General features: G+C 43.6%; 1 protein-coding gene across 2 annotated transcripts in view; it reads right to left on the reverse strand.

Annotated features, from left to right (window-relative positions):
• Positions 1 to 21,892, reverse strand: part of DSTYK (dual serine/threonine and tyrosine protein kinase) — a 66,044-nt gene that overhangs the window by 18,519 nt on the left and 25,633 nt on the right. For both annotated transcript variants that reach the window (XR_008685131.2, XM_055420045.2), the window contains exons 2-8: positions 21,186 to 21,571; positions 6,984 to 7,653; positions 3,306 to 3,538; positions 2,827 to 2,910; positions 2,003 to 2,179; positions 1,024 to 1,153; positions 255 to 411 (exon numbers count right to left, since the gene is read on the reverse strand). Coding sequence is in view for 1 of the 2 variants with exons in the window: in XM_055420045.2 (XP_055276020.1) it covers positions 255 to 411; positions 1,024 to 1,153; positions 2,003 to 2,179; positions 2,827 to 2,910; positions 3,306 to 3,538; positions 6,984 to 7,653; positions 21,186 to 21,571 (1,837 nt within the window). In the remaining variant the exon portion in view is untranslated. The remainder of the gene's footprint in view (positions 1 to 254; positions 412 to 1,023; positions 1,154 to 2,002; positions 2,180 to 2,826; positions 2,911 to 3,305; positions 3,539 to 6,983; positions 7,654 to 21,185; positions 21,572 to 21,892) is intronic.

Below are 21,892 nucleotides of genomic sequence, written 5' to 3' on the forward strand. Positions count from 1 at the left end.
AGGCCTTGAGGACTAAGGAAGAAAGGCAAATATAAGGATGTGTCTAAGAATTAGGATGGGGGAAAAGGGCAGGGAAAGGAGTAAAGGCCTTGAAGAGAGCACATTTCTGGACCTGACACCGAAATACTGGTCTACAACATTGTGAGACGTGGAATGGAGAGACAGGGCACACTGCACCTCTTGGTACAAAATTTGTAAGAGGTTCTTCTCTAGAAGGACCGCTCCCCACACAGATGACTGAGACCAGAAGCTACCTCATGTAGTGGAACTCCAGAGCCAGGTCATTCCAGTGCTTCTCATCTGGAGGGACAACCGACTTCAGGGCACAAGGGAAGTGCCCCCCCCAGTTGTCACACAGGTACACCACGCCGTACTGGCCCCGGCCCAGCTCCTGCCCCAGTTTAGGTTTACCTGTAAGGGACAGAGATAAGGCAGGAAGGATGTGAACTTGCTGGGCAACTGACTCTTAAGGTTCTCACACGCGGACCTGCCTAGAAGCAGGAAGTCATAACTATGCCAGGGGAAGAAATGTGGATGTTTTGTAAACCAGCAGCAACCTAACTGCTTTAATCTAAATAAACTCTGGTTGTGTTATTTGAACTATATAAACAGCAGGACCAAGCAGACTTCATCAGAAACTGAAAAATAGCAGATGTCTAGACAAGTTTGCTAAAGTTGAAACTCCAATACTTTGGCCACCTCATGCAACGAGTTGACTCACTGGAAAAGAGTCTGATGCTAGGAGGGATTGGGGGTAGGAGGAGACGGGGACGACAGAGAATGAGATGGCTGGATGGCATCACCGACTCAATGGACATGAGTTTGAGTGAACTCCGGGAGTTGGTGATGGACAGGGAGGCCTGGCATGCTGTGGTTCATGGGGTTGCAAAGAGTCGGACACAACTAAGCGACTGAACTGAACTGAGACAACTTTGCAGGCTTTAGACAGTGGGACTCTCCGAGGCTGGACATGAGGATGTCAGAAGCCTCCCCCAATTTACTAGGGAAAAAGGAAGGACTCACGATGCAGTAAGACATCCTGTAAAGAACGGCTTTCCAGTGAAAGGCGTGCCAGGCGGGGAGCATGATCTTTCCGAACCTTCAGCCATAGATCTTCCGTTTTCTCCAACCGGCCTGAGTGGCCAGCTTCCAGCTGGGACAGAAAAAGAAGAAAGTAATATGGTTTATTAGGTCCCCAGCTTTGGCTTCCTCACCTATTATAGGGATAACAATATCTACCTCATGAGGGTAACCGTGAGAATTAAGTAAGATGCATGTAACGCAACTCAGGGGTTGGCAGGTAGTGAGCACTCATTAAGCGATAATTTTTTCCTCCCAGATGTATAATCACATCGACCCACCCTTCTCTCCACAAACATGTACACATATGCACCTGCAAACACCCACACCCCCCGCAAAGGCACAAGCAAATGTCACACAATTGCAAACTACTATGAAAGCTGGGGGCTCCCTGGTGGCTCAGACGGTAAAGAATCTGCCTGTGGTGCAGCAGACCTGGGTTCGACCCCTGGGTTGGGAAGATCCTCTGAAGGAGGGCACGGTAACCCACTCCAGTACTCTTTTCTGGAGACTCCCCCTGGAGCCTGGCCGGCTGCAGTCCATGGGGACGCAAAGAGTCGGACATGACTGAGTGATTAAGCACACACATGGAAGCTGGAATGCCACCCCTTTTTGTCACTCATTCCTAAAATACTACATAAACTCATATAAAATTCCTACCCCTTGACTTTCACTCCTCACTCAGTGAAGCGAGGAGAAATTAACTGAGCTTTCTCCTTTCTCTCTAGAGTTAGAAAAACATCCACACAAAACATTTATTGATGAAACACCCTATAACTTAGGATTACCCATTAACACAACAGAAAGAAAATACACTGACGATTTTTAAACCATTATACAGAGGGCAGCAGATAAAGCACTCCACAGCAGATGACGCTCCTCTCTGCTTGATCTGGTTGTATCTCCTTTCCTACAGACGCACCTGCCGCAAGGAAGCCGCGAAGGCCTCATGAGAACTGTTGAGCCGCGTCCTGAACTGGCTGCAAATGCTTTTGGCCAGCTTGGAGGCACTGAGGCTCTCGATGGCTTCCTGGGCCACCTTCCTCTTCCACTCCAGTGTGATGGCAGGTGGGCTCACCCAAGTGATGCGTTGGATGATCTGTCAGGACAGGGGTAGTGAGAACACTGAGGGGTGGAGACAGGAACCACTAGGAAGAACCCTTTCCTCACTGGATTACCCATTCTTAAGACAAGAGCTGTATGAGGTCCAACACTCCTCTCCAATTTCACCTACCTCAAAATCGGGGCTCAGTCCAATGGAAAGCAACAAAGAACACTAGGCTTGGAATGCATGTTCACAAATCCTCAATACATTACAAACAGTACTGGGGGTACCTGATAAATCCCTTTCTAAAGTCAGCAAATAATTCAATAGAAGAACCAGACTGAATACCAGAAAATAAATCATACTCATGGTCTTTGGTAACAAAGCCTGGTTCTGAGAAAACACTTAGGTTGGGGAAAAGAAACATGAAAAAGCTAAAGAAGTACAGTTTTATATGACTCCATACAATAGCATTTAGATACATCACTTTTAAGAATTAAAGGGGACACTGTTAATAATTATTTCAGAACAGGCATAAATCAGAACTTCCCCAGGCAGGAAAATCAGTACAAACGGCCACCTATACTGGCAGATATCAGTTTGTCTAGGACAGACATCCTAGACATTAGTTCCCGTCAGAGCAACCAAGATTCATTTGAGCCAATTAGAGGCTGAAAAATCTTTCCCTAAAAAACCTCTACCTGTTTGATTTGCTCCCACAGCATCCTTGTAACTGAGGACCCTGAGTGAAATGTGACTTCAACATGATAGGCAGCATTTAAGATCTGAAAAAGAAGACACAATAAGAAAGTCAATATGCCCTGAGAAAGTGGATAATTAAAAATGCAACAAATGAAATTTATTTCAAGAACATGGTCCAGTTTAAAGGTTCCTAAATCTACCCCTCAATGTATGTGCAGAGTCAAGGCAGGGTGATCATCTGTTTTGTGACCAATGGGACCCCTCTACTTCATCTTCATCATCTTGCTCATTGGCTGAACTGCAACCTGACAGTTCACAAGCACCTCCCACAGACAGTGGTCACGAGACAGGAAAACAAAATTCAAACTGGACTGGCAAAAAGATTGAAAGGGAAATTCTTGGCTAACTTGGCTGGGCTTGTGCGTGAGTTCTGTTTCACGTGTTATCTGTGGCCAGCTCTTAACTACCCTCTGAGTACCTGTTTGAGATAATTGCTGGTGATGTGAACTGAGACATCCTGAGACTTCTCCAGGCTCTGCAGACACCGTTCCAGGGTTCCAACGAAGCTCTCACGGAGGTAATCCACGGAGCTGATCAGCTTGTTAGCCACTGCTTGGTTGAGCCGGGAAATGATGAGCTCCTGGATCTGTCGGATGCAGCACTTGATCTCTCTGGTGCCCACTGGTTCTCCATTCTCAGGGACAATGACATCTATGGAGGCACAGCAAAAAGCCAGTTGGTTGTGAGGGGAATGGGCAGGTACACTGAGTAAAGTCGGACCCAAGGGGCTAGCATGCTGATGGCTATAAAACACAAAGGGCTGACTAATTCGGACCCTCAGCATGAGGGGCCACGCAGTCCCCACATCTGAGGCAGCTAAGAGTCCTGAAGGGGCGCCTGCGCACAGAGCAAACCGCTGACTCTGTGAGCTCAGACATCACTCACAGAAAGGGAGGACGGACACTTACTGAGCGCTGGCTGTCTGAACTGCACAGTGGGCATCTGACACATCTCACCTCATTTAAACCAGACAATAACGTCAGCAGGGCGCCACTGGCTGTATTTGATACGCCAGGAAAAAGCCCCAGAAAGGGGATAAACTGGGCACTGGGAGGGGACGGTCGAGTTAAGGAATAATATGCCTAGCATTTGAACTCAAAGCTCATGAATTCCAAAGCCTCTAATCTTTGTAACATTTCACACTTCCTAGCATACTAATGAGAAAAATCCAAGAGTCAAGAATTCAATTCTAATCAATTACGAGAGAAATAAAAAGTAAAACTGGAACGCTGTCATTGCCTAAAGGATACACAATGTGTATCCTTGCACTAGAAGTACAGAGTCTGAACCTCTGGACCGCCAGGGAAGTCCTCATGCTGAGGTTTTGAAGCTGGTTCCCAGGAAGATAGTAACATCAATAACAGGGAATAGATAAAGAAGCAGTAAAGTGTGGAAATTATGAGTACGACCTCAGGAATCAGACTGTCTAGATTAAAGTTCTGCCTCTACTACTTAGTATCTGTGTGACCTTGAGCAAATTACTGAAGCTATCTGAGCCTTAATTCCCTCATCTAGAAAATGGCAATAAGCAGAACCCACCTGTGGAGGCTGTTCTACTATGTTAAGAACTATGGATGGAAGTTTGTAACATTGTACAGGAGGCAGTGATCAAGACCATCCCCAAGAAAAAGAAATGCAAAAAGGCAAAATGGTTGTCTGAGGAGGCCTTACAATAGCTAAGCAAAGAAGAGAAGCAAAAGGCAAAGGAGGAAAGGAAAGAAATACCCATCTGAATGCAGAGTTCCAAAAACAGCAAGGAGAGACAAGAAAGCCTTCCTCAGTGATCAATGAAAAGAAATAAGAGAAAAACAACAGAATGGGAAACACTAGAGATCTCTTCAAGAAAATCAGAGCTACCTAGGGAACCTTTCACACAAAGATGGGCACAATAAAGGACAGAAATGGTATGGACCTAACAGAAGCAGAAGATATTAAGAAGAGGTGGCAAGAATACACAGAAGAACTATTCAAAAAGATCTTCATGACCCAGATACCATAATGGTGTGATCACTCACCTAGAGCCAGACATCCTGGACTACAAACTCAAGTGGGCCTTAGGAAGCATCACTACAAACAAAGCTAGTGGAGGTGATGGAATTCCAGCTGAGCTATGTCAAGTCCCAAAAGACGGTGCTGTTAAAGTGTTGCTCTCAATATGCCAGCAAATTTGGAAAACTCAGCAGTGGCCACAGGACTGGAAAAGGTCAGTTTTCATTCCAATCCCAAAGAAAGGCAATGCCAAAGAATGCTCAAACTACTGACAATTGCACTCATCTCACACACTAGCAAAGCAATGCTCAAAATTCTCCAAGCCAGGCTTCAACAGTACATGAACTGAGAACTTCCAGATGTTCAAGCTGGATTTAAAAAGGCAGAGGAAACAGAGATCTAATTGCCAACATCCTCTGGATCATAGAGAAAGCAAGAGAGTTCCAGAAAAACATCTACTTCTGCTTTATTGATTATGCCAAAGCCTTTGACTGTGTGGATCACAACAAACTGGAAAATTCTGAAAGAAATGGAAACACCAGACCACCTGACCTGCCTCTTGAGAAATCTGTATGCAGGTCAGGAAGCAACAGTTAGAACTGGACATGGAACAATGGACTGGTTTCAAATTGGGAAAGGAGTACGTCAAGGCTGTATACTGACACCCTATTTATTTAACTTATATGCAGGGTACATCATGAGAAATACCAGGCTGGATGAAGCACAAGCTGGAATCAAGACTGCTGGGAGAAATATCAATAACCTCAGATATGCAGATGACATCACCCTTATGACAGAAAGTAAAGAAGAACTAAAGAGCCTCTTGATGAAAGTGAAAGAGGAGAGTGAAAACGCTGGCTTAAAACTCAACATTCTAAAAACTAAGATCATGACATCTGGTCCCATCACTTCATGGCAAACAGATGGGGAAACAATGGAAACAGTGACAGACTTTATTTTCTTGGGCTCCAAAATCACTGCAGATGGTGACTGGAGCCATGAAATTAAAAGACGCTTGCTCCTTGGAATAAAAGTTATGACCTATTTAGACAGCATATTAAAAAGCAGAGACATTACTTTGTCGGCAAAGATCCATCTAGTCAAAGCTATGGTTTTTTTCAGTAGTCATGTATGGATGTGAGAGTTGGACTATGAAGAAAGCTTAGCAACAAAGAATTGATGCTTTTGAACTGTGGTGTTGGAGAAGATTCTTGAGAGTCCCTTGGACTGCAAGGAGATCCAACCAGTCCATCCTAAAGGAAATCAGTCCTGAATATTCACTGGAAGGACTGAAGCTGAAGCTCCAATACTTTGACCACTTAATGTGAAGAGAAGACTCACTGGAAAAGACCCTGATGCTGGGAAAGACTGAGGGCAGGAGAAGGGGACGACAGAGGATGAGATAGTTGGATGGCATCACTGACTCAATGGACATGAGTTTGAGCAAGCTCCGGGAGCTGGGGTTGGACAGGGAGCCCTGGTGTGCTGTAGTCCATGGGGTCAAAAAGAGTTGGACATGACTGAGTGACTGAACTGAACTGAGAGCTAATGTTCAAGCAGGAGTCACTATACAAAGTCAGTAGCACCCAGACCTCAGATACCAAAAGACCTGACTAAGCATTTGGCCCAGTTTTGTTAACAGTCATTCATGAAGGATAGGAATGCCAGAAAAGCTAAAACCGCTACTTTGGGAAATCCTTCTGAATTAGGTCTCAGGATCACGCTGAAAAGAAAATGAGACCATGACACACAAAAAAGAACCAACAAAGCAGCATGGGCCATGACAAAGGAGTCAGGATTAAAGCATGACTCTATGACATTCTTCAAGCAACTCTTCTCCAGTCTTAAAAAGGCAAGGGGATACAAATAGGAACTGGAGACTAAAGAGAAGTATTGGGATGAATTTATCAAATAGCAGACTTTTCCAAGAAGGCCTCTCACAACAAGAGAGGCCAACTTCGCTCAATGATTTCAGGTAGGCTGCTGCTAATGAGCCCCATCGGGGTAGGTTCCTTTGGGCTTCAGAACTGATGTACTCTATGCCAGCTGGAAAGGGTTCAAGAATGCCCCAGTTCCTGCACCCTACCATGCTCTCTCTAGGACCCACCTTTGAACTCCATGTTGGCGGCATCATCCAGAAGTTCCTCCTTCATGGTGTTAAGAGTTTCAACGATCATGTCCTTCATTTCCTCTTGCTTCCGGTTGGCAATATTCATCAATGATTCATACAGCTCATTCTCCTTTTTTCGAGTGTATTCCAGACGTTTGGGCGTAATCTGCAGGTCCCGCTGCATGTCAAAAGCCTGGTTAATGAAGATGTCGAGGCAGCGGCAGTGCACCAGGTTCAGGGCCTTGGCTGTGTCCACCAGACGAGTCTGCAGCACCTGGTGCGAAAACGTGTTCAGGTGTCTCAGCTTCTCACTTTGCTCCACCAACATGCTCTGAGCTTTGGTGTCCTGGCCAGGGGCCCCACAGTTACAGTGGCTGCTGCTCAGATAGCCCAGGTCAGCCAGCTGGCGATGAAGTGCTGATCTTTCACTCTCCATTCTTTCAGTGGAGGAGTCAATTATCTCCGAGCCCAGCTTCGGCACTTTGAAAAAGAATATGGGAAAGGAGAAATACTTTCGGATTTCCTGAAGCTCTTGCTCATCCCTCTCAGAGAGTTCATCTTTGTGGAGTGCATAGGTTATCACAGGCAAGAAATCATTCACCAAGTCACCCAGAACATCCACTGTGGGTCGGACGCCTCGGCACGGTGCTACCACAATGTCCACTTCCTGGAAGGGGAAGGGGGTTATATCAGCACTTCAGGGTCAGAACCAGTCCTTGCCTCCCCAGAGTCCCACACTAAGACCAAAATGCAGATCTACAACTCTGAAGTCTGCAACTAGGCTTCAGTATATGCCCCAATCACTTGTCCCCCTCCTCGGTTACCAACCCTCCCTGGTGCCACCTAAGCAGGCAGGCATTCATCAAGAGACAGTGAAAAAACAAGTAAGTAGAAAGGATGGCAGTCCTTTCAGCCATTTCAGATAAAAAAAGAACCTGGAGTCCCATTTGTTGCTTTGGAAACTCCCACTGATTCCCTCTGATGAAGAAAGAAGTCTTAGACTGGGAGTGGAACTGCCTGGAACATCCCTGCCCCTTTCTGACTCCCATGCGTCCTTTCAATCTCAGTGTATACACTGTGCCATACCCTTCTGGAGCCTTTCCTAACAGGAAACCCCTATTAGGGGAGTACTCTCTACTTCTCCTCCTCTTAATGGTCAATATACTTATAATTTATTTATTTAAAAACAATTTTTTTTCCCAATCAGCCTATAAACTCTTTCGAGAGAGGGAACGTGTCTATCTTTTTCACTCCAGTAACTCCAGTGCCTGGTATAGAGTAAGTCCTTAACACTTCTGAATCAATCAATCAAGCAGCAAACTAAAGGTTAGATTTGTCAAACATTACCATCCTATCTTAAGAGTTGGCCAACTTCCCAAGGTCTCAGCCATCTAGGTCTCAGGAATACCTTTATGCTCATGATCACTTGGTCTGGCAGAGACTAAGGTCTGCCTATCCAATATTTAACCTCTGCATCATTGGGAAGGCAATGTCTTTTATAGACGGGGAGGCCAGTAATATGTAGGACAACAAAAAGCTCTTCAAAGGGTTGAATCTGCTAGCAAGTACACCCTTTGGCCCTGCCCTTCTTGCCTGGAGCACAGATGTGACAGACAGAGCAGCAGTGGTCATCCTACATCCCTTGGGCAATCCTAAGAGTAGAAGCTAGCCCTGAGGATGAGGAAGCAAAAAGAAACTGGGAGCTTGGATCTCTGATGACTACAGAGCTGCCATACCAGCTCTCAACTGCCTAGCTTTGGATTTATGTAAGGGAAAAATATATTAACCTCTGTCTTGCTTAAGCAAACCCCTATTTTTCATAGGTAACAACCTATGTTTGAACCCAATTATCACTGATACACCCAACTCCTAAACAGGTCATTTCCCTAGCTAGTAGGTTCTGCTTATCATTCTACTTCTTCACTAAGGATCTCGATTCACTTAAGAGCATACATTTCCATCCATATGGGAATAGGGAGGGAAATAAATTTTGCTCCTCTGAATCTCTGAAATTGACTACTTTGCCTGGGACTCCAGACCTAAGCATTGATCTGGAGACTCAAGCCTATATTACCACTGCAGGCACACCAACTCTGAAGTCTGCAGACTCAAAATCAACCCTTTGCAGAATTCTAAAATGTTTTAAAGAGTTTTCCTTTTTGATCTTCTTCTCCAGACAATGAAGAAAGGGCTGGGAATGCCAGCTTATTGTTTCTTGTACTGTGTGTAAGTGTGTGTGTGTGTGCCTGTACTAAAGAACAGAGAGTGAGAAACAGCAAGTTCTTATTTCCACCAAAGCACAACAGTCTCACCTTCTTCCTCAACAAAGAATTCATAAATTTTATTCTCAGGTAGGCCACAGAACTTTCATTTGGCTGGCCACTTTGAACTCCCTAAAACTAGAAGTGCTTTTAGCATCTCATCATTGGAGAAGGAAATGGCAACCCACTCCAGTGTTCTTGCCTGGAGAATCCCGGGGACGGAGAAGCCTGGTGGGCTGCCGTCTCTGGGGTCGCACAGAGTCGGACACGACTGAAGCGACTTAGCAGCTGCAGCAGCATTTGTAATTTGAGCAAACACTGTATAAATCTACTTGCTTTCTAGCCAAGCCTAGACCAAGAAGAAATCTATTCATTTGTGCCTCAAACTGCATGGAATGCTTTCTGATTGGAAGACTAATCTGACACTCACTCTGCTATTCAAAACAAGCCCCCTTTCACTGCCCTGAGTCACAGTGCTGGAGTAAGGATCGTTTCATGTGGCACATTCAAAAAAGAAGGTACGTAAGGACATTTACGATCAGAGTATAGCATTCAACTGCCTAAATGCCAACATTCTAGTTACATACAGTAATTACAGATTAGAAAAGAATTTCAAGAAATGAAAAGTTATAACAAGATAATTATAGGTGACAGTGGCTTTTAAAAAAATTTTTAAATGGCTTCTGTCTTAAATATATCTTTTTAAAGATATAAATCAATCAAACTTATTAGAGCAATATTAAGAGAAAAAAGTCTAAATATTCAAACCAAAGTAAGTATTGTTTGAAAAGTTTTCAGGAAGAAGTTTGCTGTTTGTTTATTTGATGGATTTTCTTAAAATTTTAAAGTAAATTTCCAGGTTTTTCTCAAAGGACCATTTTATGTGTGCAACAGAACCATCAGCCAAAGCTGCCAAGTCCCCTCGTAGAACCAATATCCTTTGTAAAGGAAAGCTGACTTTATTTGCTCACAAATGCAAATTCAAAAAGAACTCAGTGGATAGAGATGTGGTGTATATATGTACACACACACACACCCCTCCCTATACCTCCCTGGTGGTTCAGATGGTAAAAAAAAGTCTGTCTGCAATGCAGGAGGACCTGGGTTCGATCCATGGGACTGGAAGATCCCCTGGAGAAGGGAATGGCTACCCACTCCAGTATGCTTGCCTGGAGAATTACATGGACAGAGGAACCTGGTGGGCTACAGTTTATGGGGTCACAAACAGCTGGATGACTGAGCAACTAACACTTTCACTATATAATACACACACACACACACACACAGTGGAATACTACTCAGCCATAAAAAGAATGAAATTTGGCCATTTGCAGCAACACGGATGGACCTGGAGGGCATTGTGCTAAGTGACACGACACAGAAAGACAAACACTATATGATATCAGGTACACGTGGCATCTAAGAAATAAAACAAGCTAGTGATTCTAATAAAAGAGAAACAGATACACAGATACAGAGGAAAAACTGGTGGTTACCAGTGCGGACAAGGAAGGAGAGATGGGAAAGACTGGGGTAGGGGATTATGAGGTACAAACTTCTGTGTATAAAATAAATAAGCTTCGGGGAATATAGCCCATATTTTATAATAACTATAAATGGAATATAACCTTTAAAAGCTGTGAACTATTTACTATATTTTATACCTGTAACTTATATAATACTATACATCAGCTATACATCAAGCTTCAAAAATTCCCCTAAAATGAACTCTGATGGCAGATACTGCCTGGTGCGTTGGCACCTAGAAAGAAGGTATCTGCTCCGAAATATATCTTGTACAAACAAAAATGGATAGAAAACAAGTACTGTGCTCTCTCTTCTCCATCCCCCAGTTAATTAATTTGTGCAGTCGGTCTCACTGTTCTGATCATCTTGACTGTTGGAAGACAGGCAAGAAGAGCTGCTGGCTGAGACCCTGGCAGCAGTACAAACTAGACTGGAATGTGATACGTGATTCTGCAATACTCACGGCAAAGGGATGACTCACGCCTGACGGTTATAAACAAAAAGGGAAGCCGCACTGTCTCCTGGAGACAGGGAGTGAAAAAAAATTCACAGAGAGGATGAGCCCTGTTCTTGGCCCATATATTACGGCCACCTGGGAGGGAAGACTGACCTCAGACTATTTCATGGAAGGTTGTACTCCTTCCTGGCACTTAGAACAGTGTTTGCACTTACTGAGCATTCCATAAATAAATGTGCAGTTACTGGATGAATGAATGATGCCTTTACTATTTGCTCAAAACCATTTTCAATCATCATATGTAAAACTGTCTATTTTTTAACCCATATCTCACACATTTATCTGGAACTGCTGTTTGCGTCTACTCCAAGAATGAAGCAGTGAGAAAGCATTTTGCTCTGAAATCAGTCAAGGATGAAGAATCCAAGGAATCAGAAGAGTATGCCGTAATTCCCATTTTGAGTCACAGAAAATTCCTAAAGAAATATCTAGTTTATAATATATCTGCACAAATCTGTGGAATCTACAGAAGCTGATATATTACCATCAATTCTCTTGGCAAGATTAAGAGAATATAATAAAAAAGCAAACTGCTACTCTGCAAACACCAGAATTTTCCTCTTTGGTTTTTTTTTTTTTTAATATAAAATGACACTATCTTAAGTGCCAAGAAGAAATGGTTCAGTCACTGAAGCCTGACCCCTTCCTAAGAATACTGGCTCTGATTGGTGAGGACTCTTACTCTATGGCTCACAGCACATTACACCCTCAGCGATAGCTAAGGATGGTCGTCTTAACCAACAGTTCAAACAGAAGACAATCACACACTCAGATAGGTCATGAATGTCTTTGTTTTGTCTACAGTTCTGCAACCTCATTCCATCACACAGAAAAGAAGCACATAACCATACGGTCCTATCCCTTGCTTCACAACTGACACATCCCAGACTCCAATCCCTGTCTCCATATTCTACCGACCATCACCATCAATTCTCTTCCCATGCCCACTCTCACAGAAGAATAGGAGGTTTTCCCCATTTTACACAGGGCTGATTCTTCCTCATTTTTGTACAGTTATCTGAAATCACTAGCACTCTTAAACATCAATGATACAGTCAGACAAATACATCCCTCCATGGTGTTGCAAAGAGACACCACTGAGCACACACAGTCCATGCATGCTCCCTCTTCCTGTTACACTGTAGAAAATACCTTGACTCTTGATTTGAACACTCTCCAGTGGGGAGCTGTGACTGAGCTGCTTTCTAGAATATAACAGGCCACAAGTAGCTGTGCCAACCCAGGGCTTCACCCCAGCAGTCAGCATAAAATGGATACTAGCTCATCTCCCTAGCCAGTAAAAGCAGGGAGTGGTAACTCACAGGCCAGAACAAGACTTGAGAAAAACCATAATCCCAACCAAAGCCCTCGACTAGCCACAGAAAGCATGAGACCATCATGCGAAAAACGGAAGTGTGTTTACGATCCCAAACACATCAAAGCAAAGGCTTGAGATCTGCATCTCAACTCACAAGCAAAAAGTAGTGATTTCATATTGTGATGAATCAGATAACACACAAGTTGACAAGAAGGTACTGAATAGCCTCCATGCATTCTATTGTGTGGATATTCAAACATCCAGGTACCCACAGATACAAAATTAGGAATGTGAATTCTCTCACCATTTACTAGACTCATCAAGAAAGACAACAGAAGAATGGAGGAGAAAGAAACGTTCTGAAGAAAGTTAAAAGTTACCGTTTAACTTTATAACTTTAACTTCTGTATTTTTTTACCTTTATACCATCTCTCTCTTCTTTCATTTTATTACAAAAGTACTTCATAATAATTATGAAGAACTTTGCTTCTAAATGGAGCAGAATAATAAGTCTAAGTAAGCAGGAACCAGAAGGACTTCAGTTTCACAATGGAAGGAGTTCCAGTATGGATGGCTGTCAGGGAATGGATGGGTGGCTGAGAAAGGAGGAAATCCTCTTTTCAAGGACACTTTGAATGATTAATTCACTCAAAAGGAGGCTTACTAAGGGCCAGACACTGTGCTAGATGCTTTACACCTAGTCTTTCATTTAAGCCTCACACCAGCCCTGAAACACATGGAGTACTACTTCTGTTTCATAAATGGGGGGTGCCCTAGCACCACAGTCACACAGTTAAGCAGCCAAGCCAGGATGTAAATCCAAGCTCACCTGACTACAAAGACCGTGTATAAACAGTGACTGAAGGTCCACTGTGTCAGGAATTGTCTGGCCTGGTGTTAGGGAAGTTCTGCGAGAAGAATAAAGGATGGACAAGATAATTAAAGGGACAATAACAGTCCTAGCTTTCTATGTTAAAAGTGTATGTTGGCTACAAATAAAAACCCCTGCTCTGCTCAAAAAAGGAAGATTAAGACCATAATCTCTGCCAGATTTTCTCCCAAAGAGCTAACCTTGGAAGGCCAAAAGTGAACAACTGGTGGTGAATTGAGAAAATAGCCCTTTAAGCTAGTCTTTTTAAGAGGGATCAAGGCTACGAGAGCGAGATAAGGATTTTAAAAAGAAATCGTGCCTCTAAAGCATACATATCCTTAATAGGTAAATTAACCTACAATAAGTATCACCAGGTTTGTTAGCAAAGAGCAATGTATTGGTTATATTTCACTATGTACGTTAGTGTGTATTAGGGGAAAGGCAGAGAGATGTTGAATTCAAAGAACAGAATTACTTTCTAGAAGGAACTTATATTCAGCATTTGCCTGAACTTCCCATATCCTTTTTTAACACATCACTTTTAGTTCCCCTTTCTTTTTGCCCCATAAAATAATGGTTTCTTTAGTTTAATGTATATTTTTAGAATAGGATTCTTTATTTCTCTTATACATATTATTCCAACTTTGTTCTTTTTCCCTTGGAAATGGTCATCTTTGACCTAATTCCATATACTCTCTTTTCCACAAGTATCTACTTACTGTCAGATAAAAGACTATCACCCAAACTTCTTTCATATGTTTTACCAGTCAACTGTTACCTTTCAATCTAGATATGTTCCAGAGAAGATATGGTATCTAACTTAAAAGTAAGCAACACTTAACAAATTTAGTTTCATAAGGCACCAAAACAAATGCCGAAAATTAAACAAAAATTGAAAGAAGAGAGTTTTCTAGCAACAATGTTTAATAAATTTGGGGTTTTAAATTTCACATAAACATGTCATTTTTACTTTGATTTGGGGTTGTGAAAGTATTAACTGCTGAGAAATTAAAAAAAAAAAACAGTGTCTGTATGGATCAATGGGACAGAAAAGAGAGCTTAGAAACAGACCGACACACCTATGGTCAATTAATCTCCAACAAAGGAAGCAAGATATACAATGGAGAAAGACTGTCTCTTCAGCAAAGTAGTGTCCAGAAAGCTCATGAGTCAGTATCCCAAGGCAATAGAAATAAAAGTAAAAATAAACAAACGGGACCTAATCAAACCTATAAGCTTTTTCATAGCAAAATGAAAAGAATAATCAATATGAATTTCAATAATCAAAATGAAAAGACAATCTACAGACTGAGAGAAAATATTTGCAAAGATGTAACTGACAAGGATTTAATTTCCAAAATACACATATAACTCACATAACTCAATAACCAAAAAAACAAACGACACAATCAAAAACTGAGCAGAAGACCTCAGTACAGGTTTCTCCAAAGAAGACATATAGATGGCCAATAGACACATGAAAAGATCCTCAACGTCACTAACTATTAGAGAAGTGCAAATCAAAACCATAAGGAGATGACAGAGGAAAGGATAAGGAAGATACCGTACACATATACAGTGGAATATCACTCAGCCATAAGAAAGAACAAAATAATGCCATTTGCAGCAACATGGATGGACCGAGAGATTATCATGCTGAGTGAAGGAAGTCAGGCACGGAAAGATAAATATCATGTATACTGCTGATGTGTGGAATCTCAACAAAAATGGTACAAATAAACTTATTTACAGAACAGAAATGGGAGTCACAGATGTGGAAAATAAATTTAGGATTCAGTTCAGTTCAGTCGCTCAGTCGTGTCCGACTCTCCGCGACCCCATGAATCACAGCACGCCAGGCCTCCCTGTCCATCACCAACTCCCGGAGTTCACTCAAACTCATGTCCATCGAGTCGGTGATGCCATCCAGCCATCTCGTTCTCTGTTGTCCCCGTCTCCTCCTGCCCGCAATCCCTCCCAGCATCAGAGTCTTTTCCAGTGAATCAACTTGTCACATGAGGTGGCCAAAGTATTGCAGTTTCAGCTTCAGCATCAGCCCTTCCAGTGAACACCCAGGACTGATCTCCTTTAGAATGGACTGGTTGGATCTCCTTGCAGTCCACGGGACTCTCAAGAGTCTTCTCCAGCACCACAGTTCAAAAGCATCAATTCTTCGGCGATCAGCTTTCTTCACAGTCCAACTCTCACATCCATACATGACCACGGGAAAACCCATAGCCTTGACTAGACGGACCTTTGTTGGCAAAGTAATGTCTCTGCTTTTTAATGTGCTCTCTAGGTTGGTCATAGCTTTCCATCCAAGGAGTAAGCGTCACCAGAGAGGAAAAGAGGGGGAGGGATAAACTGAGAGACTGTGACTGACGTACACACACTACTGTATGTAAGAGAGACAGCCAATGAGGACCTACTATTTACAGCACAGGGAGCTCAACTCAAAACTCTGTCAGGACCTATATGGGAAAGGAATCCAAAAAAGAGTGGTTACACGTATAACTGATTCACTGTGCTATACTCCAAAACTAATACAACATTATACATCACCTATACGCCAATAAAAATTGTTTAAAAAAGAGATCACAACAGCAGAATAAAACTACAGTGAGGTACCACTGCACACCAGTCAGAAGGGCCATCATTAAAAACTCTACAAATAATAAATGGTGAAGAGGGTGTGGAGAAGCCTCCTACACTGTTGGTAGGAATGTAAATTAGTATAGCCACTATGGAGAACAAAAAGCAAAGACGTTACTTTGCCAACAAAGGTCCGTCTAGTCAAGGCTATGGTTTTTCCTGTGGTCATGTATGGATGTGAGAGTTGAACTGTGAAAAAAGCTGAGTGCCGAAGAATTGATGCTTTTGAACTGTGGTGCTGGAGAAGACTCTTGAGAGTCCCTTGGACTGCAAGGAGATCCAACCAGTCCATTCTAAAGGAGATCAGTCCTGGGTGTTCATTGGAAGGACTGATGCTAAAGCTGAAACTCCAATACTTTGGCCACCTAATGCGACGAGTTGACTCACTGGAAAAGACTCTGATGCTGGGAGGGATTGGGGGCGGGAGGAGAAGGGGACGACAGAGAATGAGATGGCTGGATGGCATCACCGACTCTGTGGACATGAGTTTGAGTGAACTCCGAGAGTTGGTGATGGACAGGGAGGCCTGGCGTGCTGTGATTCATGGGGTTGCAGAGAGTCGGACACAACTGAGCGACTGAACTGAACTATGGAGAACAGTATGGAAGTTCCTTAAAAAACCAAAAATAGAGTTGCGCGACGATTCAGCAGCCCCACCCCTGGGTGTATGTCCAGAGAAAACTGTGATTTGAAAAGACACAGGCACCCTGATGTCCACAGTAGCGCTATTCACAATAGCGAAGACACGGGAGAAGCCAGGTGTCCGTGCACAGAGGGGTGCGCAGAGAAGAGGAGGTGCACACACACGACGTGCACCTCTGCTCAGCCACAGAGAAGAGTGGAGTGACGCCACCTGCAGCAGCGTGGATGGCGCCAGAGGGCACCACACCAAGTGAGGCAGATCAGAGAGGGACATGCCGTACGATGCCGCTTACACGCAGAATCTAAGATGTGATACAGACAGACTTACTCATGAAACACAAACTGACTCACAGACAAAGAAAACAAACTCTGGTCACCAAAGAGGAAAGTGGGTAAGGAGGAATAAACTAAGTAAGAGTCTGGGATTAGCAGATACAAACTACTAAATATAAAACAGAGAAACAAGAGGCTTCTACTGTATAGCGCCGAGAACTACACTCAGCATCCTGCAGTAAACCATAATGGAAAAGAGTTTGAAAAAGAACATATATACAGACATACACATACACACACACATATATACATACAAGACTGAATCACTTTGCTGTACAACACTGTAAAGCAACTAAAAAATTATATACCAAATAAAACAACTTTTAATTTTTAAAGATTAAAAAGTAAAAATATCAATGTCACTATGGAAATGACAGATTACTTCCACTGATGGCTGCTGAGGGTTATAGAGAGAAAATTGAATTATGTCAACTATTAGAGTTCAAAGTAGCAAAGGAAAAAAATAAGTTTATTTGCAAGTCATTAGACCTTTCTTGGAAACTTCAGTGTACTTAAGTTCAATGAAACACCCCTTCCCAGACATCACCAGGAGCCGGTCACCACGACAGCGTGCGGCAGCCTCACGGCCATGTGACACACATGTTTGTCCACAGGGCCAGAGAACACCTGGGGGGCAAACAGGCTGCTGATAGGAGCAGAAAGCTGGGAGCTGCCAAACAGCCACCAAAAATGAAACGCCACCGCTAGGCTGCAGGAACCCCATCCCAGGCTGGGGAAGTTTAACCACCTCCATTTCTTTTTATTCCTTTTCTTACGGGTGTTCATAGGGAAAAACACAAATAGACTCACATACATCAGACTGAGGCAACTCTAAGGCAGACGACTGTGTTCCACTGGACTTGTAAATGGAACAAAAAAGAAAAGAAGGTGAGATATATACCAGAAAGGGGGTGAAAGTTAGGATGGGGAGCATGTACATGAAGACAAAACTAGTGAACCTGGAAAATGACCATGTGTTAACACTAAATGAGGTTTCAGGAACTGATGGCTTCACAGTATTCCTCTATTATTGAATTACAAACTGAGAACCTCAGGGGACCCAGAGCTAAAAAACTGGAAATACTGTAGTATTCCATGTGGGTACCATGTGGTATGGGATCCAGGTGAGTTGCCCTACTCTGAAACAAATTGAAAATGGCTAATTTATGAGGACTTTAAAGTAACATATTAGAAGAATGACCATTGTGTAAGAGGGTAAGGGGAAATTTTGCTTTAATAATTTGACAGTTAAAAATGAACATCACATTTCCCCTAATTCAATCTTGGTTTCCTTTAGCTAAATGTTTCCTTTCTTTACGACCCCTTTTAGGAACAAAACTGAAGGGCTCTTTAGAGCTAATTCTCTGGTTCTAAATATAACTGGAGCTAAAAAAAAAATCTTTCTCACTGGCAAGAAAAATCTTCAAGGTAGCTTAGGAAATGCTCCCAGCAGTAAGCCAATGGAGACAGGAGTCTGACTACAGTGGCAGAGCAGAGCCTGAGTACCACAGAGGCTAAGGCCCCTCTGAGGCTCACCATCAAGGGATTCTAAAGTTAGAAATGTGGGGGTCGGTGGTTGTTTCCACATCAAAATCACTGCAGTATAAAGCAGATCCAAAGAAACATTACTATAGAAGTCTCACAAACCACATGAAACAGAACACGGGAGGCTAGAAAATTCTTCAGGAAAAGAGAAGGATATTTCTCATGAAAGAGAATCTATCTATATTTCAACTGTGCAGACAGAAAACTGATTAGCTATCTTAACTTCCCTCCCAGCCAAGTAGTCTTCTTAACTGTTAACTCAGTTTGAGTGCTTACTACATACACATGGGGGTTTCCCTGGTGGCTCAGTGGTGAAGAATCCGCCTGCCAGTGCAGGAGATGGTTCAGTCTCTCGGTTGGGAAGATCCCCTGGAGAAGGAAATGGGAACTCACTCCAGTATTCTTGCCTGGGAAATTCCACAGACAGAGGAGCCTCGCGGGCTATAGTCCACGGGGTCCCAGAGTTGGGCACAACTGAACGACTAAAGAACAACAATGTATTGCTTGAGCATCGCTGGGAAATCTCACCAGTAAGACATGTGCTCACAGCTTCCCTGGTGGCTCAGACGGTAAAGCGTCTGCCTGCAATGCAGGAGACCAGGGTTCGATCCCTGGATCGGGAAGACTCCCTGGAGAAGGAAATGGCAACCCACTCCAGTATTCTTGCCTTTCATGGGCAGAGGAGCCTTGCAGGCTACAATCTATGGGGTCGCAAAGAGTCAGACATGACCGAGTGACTAACACACACACACACGCACTTGGGAAAGAGCTCTCTTTCTTTTCTGTGACTTTATCAGCTTAGCTCATGGGACAAAAGTAAACGAGCATTAAAAATCAAAACCACCAAAATGAAGGGACACAGAGAAATCAAATAATGCATCTGTCCTACAGATGGCTTTGTTCACATTCCAAGACTGTTTTTAAAACGCAAGACCAGGAAAAATCGCCACCCAACCAAGAACAGTCATCTCAGCTATTTAACAGTGTTTTTAAACTGCAGGTCAGAATACATTGTCAGATCATCAATTTAGTGGGTTGCTATCATCTTTCAAAAAAATGAAGTCAAATAGAATAGAGAAGAAAAGATCAGTGTGTTTTGCAAGAAGCAAAAGTACTGTTTCATGAAACTTTATTCCAAATGCACACATGTACATATGTACTGGGTCCTAATAATAAAATGCTATTTCTGAGCATGAATTAACATCTAAAAAAGTTTGAAAACCACTGAGCTCTTAGAAACTGAAGTAACTAGACCAGAACAGAAGACTATAGAGAGACTGTGCTTGGATCATACACTTACAAAGCTTATGAGTCAACTGAGCAGGCTCAGTCAACAAACAAGGATCACAGTCAGAGTCATCCGAGAACTCTCGCATTGTCCTGGAGCTAAGAAGTGCTCGCTCTCAGTCTGAACACAGAGGAAAGCCACCAGTGAAACTCAGCTGAGAGAAAATGCTGGCTTGTATACTAAATCCCTCTAGCATTTATTGAGAGAAAAGATAGCTGGCCCCTGGAAAGAAACGAGAGGACAGTTTCTACTTCCAAAGAATCATAAGCCAAAGTCACAATCAAGGCCTCACTCACTGACTGAGAGACCAGGCCTTCTAGAGCTGAAGCGAAGAAGAAACTGCTCTCCAAGTCCTGCCAGACGAGGCCCTCCTCCCTGGCACAGCTAATCCAGGTGACGAACGCTCTGTTCTGAGCACGTCTGCTTCTTTCATTCCTGCCAGCTCCTGATCCCCGACACAGACACCTTCTCTGCCCAACCCCATTCTCCTGACACATTCACATGCTCTGCCTGTTACCCTCTGGTCTAATGAAACAGTCCAGTCCTAGCTATATAGTAGCAAAGGACGCCTTGCACAAGAGACAAGTCCTTCCTAGGTAGAGATATAAATACTAGACAGATAATATTATCTTTTAGGAAATGCCACAAGACCTGTGTCCTCTTTGTGAGTTTACTTCAAGAGAGAAACAGACATATTCTTCAAGTGATAGGATCTGCATACCTCTTTATTTGAGCCAGATCTGTACTCATGTTCTGAATTCCCTTAGAAAGGAGGAGACATGACCTGTCTCACTTAGTAAATGATGGCAGATGTAAGGAAAAACTCAAAAGTTCTTCACTTGTTCTCAACTCTGTAAGAACATCAATCACATGATTGTTCCTTTTAGAAAGGGATGGCTAGAGACAATTCTAGCCACACCTTCCTGTTAAGAAATGAAAAAGGATTTCTAACCCTGATCCTCTTTCTGTAAAGGCAGCCTGAGATGTGTCACATTCTTCAGTTTTAGAAAGGGATTAGACAAACTGCCCAGGGCCTTGCAGCACAGCAGCAGAGGCAGGGATGGGCACCGCTACAGCCTTGTTTGGTTTTCAGCTTCCTAGATCATGTTCTAAGCAAGTTCTGAGCACTCTATCTGCTGATGCTCAGAGCCCACAGTACATACTGCCGAACCGCTTTCTGAGAAAGCTCAGGCGCAATGAAAGCTGGCGCCTACGAGTGCAGCCGTGTAAGGACGCGACCGGTACCTGTAAGAGAGCATGGCACATCGTCACCTCCAGCTCGGCTAGGACTCGGGCAGCGTCCTCACTGTCCTCTCGGGCCTCCAGGTCCTCCTCAGGGATGGTCTCCCAGCCGCCCTGGTGAGCAGCCAGCGTGTGCACCAGTTCATACTGGCCCGGGAGCGCCAGGCTGACCCGAGTCTGAGTCCCATAGGTGAAGCGAAGGCGCCGGAGCTTACAGTTCTCGCCGCCCAGCTTGTTGGTGGGCAGCACCTGCACCCCCAAGAGCAGGTTCAACAGCTGGCACTTGACATCACAGTCCTGGCCGAGGATCAAGACGCAGGGCAAGCAGTCCACCATCCGCTGGAGGCGCTTCTCTTCCTTGGGTGGGAAGGAAATGCAGCTCAGCTGGCCTGGGCGGGGACGGGGGTGGAAGGAGAAAGGAGTACAGAGAGAAGAGTGAGGAGGGGCAGACAGAGACTGACACAGAGACCCCATTAGATGTCAGCCTCCTAGAGAAGAAACTTCTAGGAAGCTCCTGGTTGAAGGAGATACCAGAAAAACATCCCAGTCAGAAAAAGTTTCTCAAATATCACACAGGAGTCCTCTCTCTGGCTCGCCCCCAGAACAGTTCTTTCTTTCCAGAAAAGTGGCAGTGACCTAATCTCCCCTTCCTGACCGGGTTTCAATCAGTGGAGGGACAGCCTAAGGAGTTTACAAGGACTCAATCAAAG

This window comes from Moschus berezovskii, chromosome 17, assembly GCF_049115385.1.
Source record: "Moschus berezovskii isolate FMDL1 chromosome 17, NW_MosBer_1.0, whole genome shotgun sequence".
In the NCBI taxonomy this organism is placed as follows: domain Eukaryota; kingdom Metazoa; phylum Chordata; class Mammalia; order Artiodactyla; family Moschidae; genus Moschus; species Moschus berezovskii.